Source organism: Corythoichthys intestinalis, chromosome 3, assembly GCF_030265065.1.
Source record: "Corythoichthys intestinalis isolate RoL2023-P3 chromosome 3, ASM3026506v1, whole genome shotgun sequence".
NCBI classification, from domain to species: domain Eukaryota; kingdom Metazoa; phylum Chordata; class Actinopteri; order Syngnathiformes; family Syngnathidae; genus Corythoichthys; species Corythoichthys intestinalis.
The window spans coordinates 59,174,446-59,181,667 of record NC_080397.1 but is presented as its reverse complement, the minus strand read 5'-3'; the positions used below and the strand labels follow the sequence as shown (position 1 = coordinate 59,181,667).

General features: G+C 38.5%; 1 protein-coding gene across 1 annotated transcript in view; it reads right to left on the bottom strand.

Annotated features, from left to right (window-relative positions):
* Positions 1-3,106: 3,106 nt before the first annotated feature.
* The window catches only part of limk2 (LIM domain kinase 2), a 75,254-nt gene continuing 71,138 nt past the window's right edge, over positions 3,107-7,222 (bottom strand). Inside the window, exon 16 of the mRNA XM_057831726.1 lies at positions 3,107-4,263. Coding sequence (XP_057687709.1) covers positions 4,047-4,263 — 217 coding nt within the window. The 3' untranslated portion in view covers positions 3,107-4,046. The remainder of the gene's footprint in view (positions 4,264-7,222) is intronic.

Sequence of the window (7,222 nt, the reverse complement as noted above, 5' to 3'; positions counted from 1 at the left end):
AATATACATCGAAAATAAAGACATTGATTGACTGAAAATGGTTCAAGATTAGATGAAAAGTCTTGTTTTCTCATGTATATTTATAATTGCTCTTCACCTAAAAATATATTTGTTTTATCCGATTACTCGATTAATCGATAAAATTTTCAGTCGATTACTCGATTACTAAAATATTCGATAGCTGCAGCCCTAATATGTTGTATTAGTCTTGTATTAATTGTTCTGCATTCGTGTATTTGGTTGAATGTTAGTATTATATTCTAAGTGGGAGCGCCTGCACAGTTGTTAAGTTTTTTACGAAAAATACGTATATAATGACAACTGTTGACTTCTGTCGGAGTTTTGTACTAGCGTGATCTGTAAATTCCCGTTAGGTGTCGCATCGTTGTTCTACAGATGATTGTAAATTTATATAGCAATGTTTGATTTTGCCTCGTCTCCCGGTACTCGCTAATAGGGTAGCTATCAGTGAGCTAACTAAGCCGCACTATGCATTATGGGAAACGTAGTTTTGAACTGCTGCGTTTGGAAATATGCCGGTTGAATAGTTTGTCAGGTTATTTTAGTTATTGTTTGCGTGCAATCTAGAACATTAAATTAGAATAAAATTGAGTGGGAATAACAATTTCTCAACGACAATTGTCGTGATAATAATTTATAAAAATATTTATGTGGCACAAGCCTACTGTGTGGCTGTATTGACTGTACTATATTTCCACGGGTCTGCATGATATTTTATTTGTCAATATTTAGTTTTTTTTTTTTTTGTTTGATTATGTTTTAGTAAAAATAAAAGCCTGTTGAGCAAAAAAACATTTCCATATAGCATATAATATATACTATTTGGCTTTTTTTTTTTTTTTTTTTTAATAAAACTGAATCTTTCTGTCCAGACGGAGGAGGCACACTTTAAATATATTAAAGTGATATAGGCATCTTTGAGTGAACTTCGAGTAAAATTCAAGTATCTCGAGGCCGGGCAAAGTGTCCTCTTTTTTGGAAATCAAAATATGGTCACCCTATCCATTGTGGATCTTTTGCATCCATTCAAAAGTGAGATCATTTGCCGGATAACACTTAATGACATCTGTTATAAGCATTCATGAATGCTCAGGACAGAGACATGTCATAATTATGATTGCGTAATTAGTCTTTTGGCACCACTGTCAAATAAAGTGTTAGCAAATACCATAACTAGCAATCGATGAAACAACTGGAACAGTAACTGAAGAAACATTTAGCACAGAACATTTTTGATTGTTATTTACATCTGTAGCGCTGCAATGCATGCTAAGAGGCATGTTGGATGACAACAGTCAACAGCAGGTGGCAGCAGAGGTTGACTGTCTCCCCCAAGTGAGCAGTGATGGCCAAATGTAGCTTCTTGAAGCAATAAAGCTTTGCACTAATTACTTCAAAGTTTAATGATGGTTCATTTGGTCTTATGACAGTCGGTCGTATGATGCCGCTGTCAAATAATATCTTTTGGTGTAAATATCCCATGATACAGTGAGGACAGCTGCGGCTTACAGTCCAGTGCGGCTCATCTATGAACAAATGCCGTTTTCGTGCCAAATTTGGTGGGCTGCGGCTTATAGTCTGGTATAAGTAGGGTACTTACCTTGTTTTGATCCAAAAACTCCATGTAGCATGTATCACCGAGTGTCAAGACACAGATGTAAATGGCCATAGCTGGATTTTCGAGGGATTTTATGGGTGAAATATGGTAATATAACAAGGGTTGCAATGCTGAAATCGCAGACATGAAGGAGCGGTCGAGATGTTCTTTTTCACATATTTACCATTCTAAACGTTTTTCTTTTCTTTTTCAAATTTTGTTTGGATCGATTATTCATCATCCAACATATTGGGGAAAATGCGATAGTAACAAAAAAAAAAAAAAAAATTAAGCGATATTATGAGGTAGATATCCGTGACTTATTTACAGACACCATTTTTTTCATTGTGACGTAATTTGTATAAAAGTTTAAAATATGCGAGTGCGATGTGAATAATTGTTTAGTTTAAAAAAAAAAAAAAATTTTTAATGAAATATTAGACATCAATTAATGATTCTAAGCTAAAAATGACATTTTGAATAGTAAATATAGTTACTTCCCTTCTTTCTATGGCTGGGTTGAAACAAAAGCAGTTGTGCGACGTCTGTAAACGGGGGTTTCCCGGGTAAAACGGACAAATTAAAAATAGTTCGGGGCATGAATCTGCTATGACTGTTATTTTGGCTTAAAATACAGCAGTTTATTTTAAATCACCGAGGGTCAAGACACAGATGTAAATGGTATAGCCGGATTTTTGAGGGATTTTATGGGTGAAATATGGTAATATAACAAGGGTTGCAATGCTGAAATCACAGACATCAAGGAGTGGTCGAGATGTTCTTTTTCATATATTTACCATTCTAAATGTTTTTTTTCTTCCAAATTTTGTTTGGATCGATTATTTATCATCCAGCATATTGGGGAAAATGTGATAGTAACAAAAAAAAAAATAATTAAGCGATAGTTATGAGGTAGATATCCGTCCTTTCTTTACAGACTTTTTCATTGTGATGTAATTTGTATAAAAGTTTAAAATATGCGAGTGTGATGTGAATAATTTAGTAAAAAAAAAAAAAAAAATTAATGACATATTAGACATCAATTAATGATTCTAAGCTAAAATGACATTTTGAATAATAAATATAGTTACTTCCCTTCTTTCTATGGCTGGGTTGAAACAAAAGCAGTTATGCGACGTCTGTAAACGGGGGTTTCCCGGGTAAAACGGACAAATTAAAAATAGTTCGGGGCTTAACGCACCATGAATCTGCTATGACTGTTATTTTGGCTTAAAATACAGCAGTTTATTTTAAAGAGGGTTGCAAGAGCAGAAACTGCTTTTTCAGCCTTGTATTTTACACCATAGGCATCTTTGAATGAAGTTCGAGTAAAATTCAAGTATCTTGAGGACGGGCCAAGTGTCCTCTTTTTTGGAAATCAAAATATGGTCATCCTAGCTCAACTAAATTCAGAATGATCATTTTTAGCCTATAAATATAATATAGTAATCTAAAAATAAATAGATATGAGGATCTAAACACAACAAAAAAAGACAATTGGCTAACTTCCATAGCAAAAGTCCGCTAGCTTAAATGCTATATAATACTAATGTTTACCAGATCGCACCACATACTAAACCAGACGGTTTAAATTTATTTTATTTCTGTCGATGTCCCTTTAAGGGCTCCGTACATTGTCAGTACCTTGACACTAATTAGAATAACAGCTAATAACATAGTGACAACATCCACAGTGAATTGAAATGTCTAAAATCTAAATTCCCATTAAAAAGAAACCTCATATTGAGGCTTATGTACAAAATCTGCGTTTAAAATGGACAACTAATCCATTTGGTATGTACAAAACAGGTTTTAAAGGTCATAGTGTCTCGACGAGCCCTTTAAGAACTATAAAGAAGCAGCAAGTGTATGGAAAACATGACCTACGATTGGTGATAATTTGCCAGAGAATGATAAAACATGAATGTAACACGAGATAAACTGCTACAAAAAGGTACAAAAGTGCAAGAACCTGAAACAACCTTGAAAGAATGGTGAGATTAAACACTGCCTTAATTCAAATGTACAGATGGTAATTTGTGTGTTATTGCTGCACTAGCCTTGTTTTCTACTGAGCGCTGGAGGGAGGACTCCCTCTGCTGGACAAACATGGATCACTGAATTTGACAAGCAGAATCCCTCCTTGTCAAATGTGGCCCAAATTGGTGTTTGGAACCAAACCACAGCAAGCTAGTTATTGCATTTCTGCGTCGTAAACATGAGTTTAAGACCTGTGTGCAATGACTTAGTGTCAAAAGTAACAAGTGTCATCCTGAAATGCATCCAACTTGCATTCCAAAACACAGGTGGCCCAAAAGGATTTTTCTGGGGGTTCCTCACATGGCCGAGGAACAGTTTTCCTCTCGCTGTTCCATGTTATGAGTTCAGCAGGTCAGAGGGGTCACGTAGCTTAAAAGCGAGACAGGCTTTAAGTGCCATTGTCTGACGTGCCGGAACAGTCCGGAGAGGCCGCTTTAGGGGACTGTGGTTCATCTGGGCTAGGTGATTGGGAGGAACTGTCTTTGGGCCAGTGGAGTCGACTCAGACTCTGATGGAGTTCATCTAATTCGGACGGGAGGGGGATGCCCAACTCCTGGTTGAGGGATAGTGCTTTGAAGCAGTCTTCCAGCTTCTGGAATGGGGGACTAGAAAGGAAAGATGAAAGTGAGAGGTTAACTCAGGGGTCAGCAATCCAAAATGTTGAAAGAGCCATATTGGACAAAAATTAAAAGCCTTAAATAAGGCTAATAATGAAGGCAACATATGCTGTATGTATCTGTATTAGCTACAGTGCCTTGCAAAAGTATTCGGCCCCCTTGAATCTTGCAACCTTTCGCCACATTTCAGGTTTCAAACATAAAGATATGAAATTGAATTTTTTTGTCAAGAATCAACAACAAGTGGGACACAATCGTGAAGTGGAACAACATTTATTGGATAATTTAAACTTTTTTAACAAATAAAAAACTGAAAAGTGGGGCGTGCAATATTATTCGGTCCCTTTACTTTCAGTGCAGCAAACTCACTCCAGAAGTTCAGTGAGGATCTCTGAATGATCCAATGTTGTCCTAAATGACCGATGATGATAAATAGAATCCACCTGTGTGTAATCAAGTCTCCGTATAAATGCACCTGCTCTTTGATAGTCTCAGTGTTCTGTTCAAAGTGCAGAGAGCATTATGAAAACCAAGGAACACACCAGGCAGGTCCGAGATACGGTTGTGGAGAAGTTTAAAGCCGGATTTGGATACAAAAAGATTTCCCAAGCTTTAAACATCTCAAGGAGCACTGTGCAAGCCATCATATTGAAATGGAAGGAGCATCAGACCACTGCAAATCTACCAAGACCCGGCTGTCCTTCCAAACTTTCTTCTCAAACAAGGAGAAAACTGATCAGAGATGCAGCCAAGAGGCCCATGATCACTCTGGATGAACTGCAGAGATCTACAGCTGAGGTGGGAGAGTCTGTCCATAGGACAACAATCAGTACACTGCACAAATCTGGCCTTTATGGAAGAGTGGCAAGAAGAAAGCCATTTCTCAAAGATATCCATAAAAAGTCTCGTTTAAAGTTTGCCACAAGCCACCTGGGAGACACACCAAACATGTGGAAGAAGGTGCTCTGGTCAGATGAAACCAAAATGGAACTTTTTGGCCACAATGCAAAACGATATGTTTGGCGTAAAAGCAACACAGCTCATCACCCTGAACACACCATCCCCACTGTCAAACATGGTGGTGGCAGCATCATGGTTTGGGCCTGCTTTTCTTCAGCAGGGACAGGGAAGATGGTTAAAATTGACGGGAAGATGGATGCAGCCAAATACAGGAACATTCTGGAAGAAAACCTGTTGGTATCTGCACAAGACCTGAGACTGGGACGGAGATTTATCTTCCAACAGGACAATGATCCAAAACATAAAGCCAAATTTACAATGGAATGGTTCAAAAATAAACGTATCCAGGTGTTAGAATGGCCAAGTCAAAGTCCAGACCTGAATCCAGTCGAGAATCTGTGGAAAGAGCTGAAGACTGCTGTTCACAAACACTCTCCATCCAACCTCACTGAGCTCAAGCTGTTTTGCAAGGAAGAATGGGCAAGAATGTCAGTCTCTCGATGTGCAAAACTGATAGAAACATACCCCAAGCGACTTGCAGCTGTAATTGGAGCAAAAGGTGGCGCTACAAAGTATTAACGCAAGGGGGCCGAATAATATTGCATGCCCCACTTTTCAGTTTTTTAGTTGTTAAAAAAGTTTAAATTATCCAATAAATTTTGTTCCACTTCACGATTGTGTCCCACTTGTTGTTGATTCTTGACAAAAAATTAAAATTTTATATCTTTATGTTTGAAGCCTGAAATGTGGCGAAAGGTTGCAAGGTTCAAGGGGGCCGAATACTTTTGCAAGGCACTGTATACTAGCCTACTATCAAAATGACTAAGTCAGCTAAAAATACATAATGAGCCTTCATGATTTAAAGGGGAACTTTGAAGTAAGGTCGGCCAACCATGTTTTTGAATAATATCAATGGCTAAACAATTATAAGCATATTTTCATTATTTTTTTTAACGCAACCCTTCCAGATTCTTTGTTTAACCCATAGCAATGCCCTTGACGACGAAAATGCTTTTCTTCGGCAATCTTCGGAAATTACGTCACACCTAGACGTGCGAGGGAAGTCCACCATAGAACGGTATTGTTTGTTGCATTGCTTCTTGGTAAGATGCCACAGCGGTGTGTGGCGATGTTTTGTTCTCGCTCAAACGAAAAGTTGTATGAGTGGCCAAAGGATAGCCGGGCACGTAAATGGACATCTTTCGCTCGCACGAAGCAATTGAATTTCACGCCATCATCGAGTAGTGTTCTCTGCTGCAAACACTTCGAAGATGCCTGCTTCCTTAACCGGTCTGCTTATGATCGAGGATTTGCCAAAAAGTAAGTGTGATTTTTGGATAGATGACTGATGACTTTGTCAAAGCATAGCTGCCTACTGTTGTGGAATTGAACAGTATAAGCTATGAGAGCCGCTGACAGGTGACAGCTGAAAAATAGCGTGTTGGTTTAGCGTAGCCATTGAGTCAATCTCGCAGCGAATCAGCGAGCGCGCAGGTCACGCAGTGAATCATGGGAAATGTAGTCTCGGGACAACACTGAAGTGGTGCTTTGTAATCTGTTCGCTTGTGTGAAAAAACTACATTTCCTCACGCCATTAGACGCCAATTCCTGCCGAGAGCTGTGCCGAGCTGTGTTCTAACTTTTCCATAAAAACTGCTCCATGTGTTAATAAAGAGACAAGGTTGTCAGTGCGTCGTGTGTTCGATACATTTGTAAACAAAAAGCTCATAACAAGACACTATGCACAATCCGTTTAAGAGACACTGGAGTGGGAGGCGAGGAGGAGATCGGCGAGAAGCAAAACTTCGCAGTCGAATGTGGCGGCAGTCCGCTATTATTTTGTTTTCTTATTGTTGCCACAATAAAGTGGAGAAAGCCATCGAAGACTCATCTCCTTCTTTCCCCCCAACGTTTTTATATTATTATTTTATATGCACGAGAGCTGCCGGATCTGCCAAAATGAACATGAAGTCTGATTATTATTTTT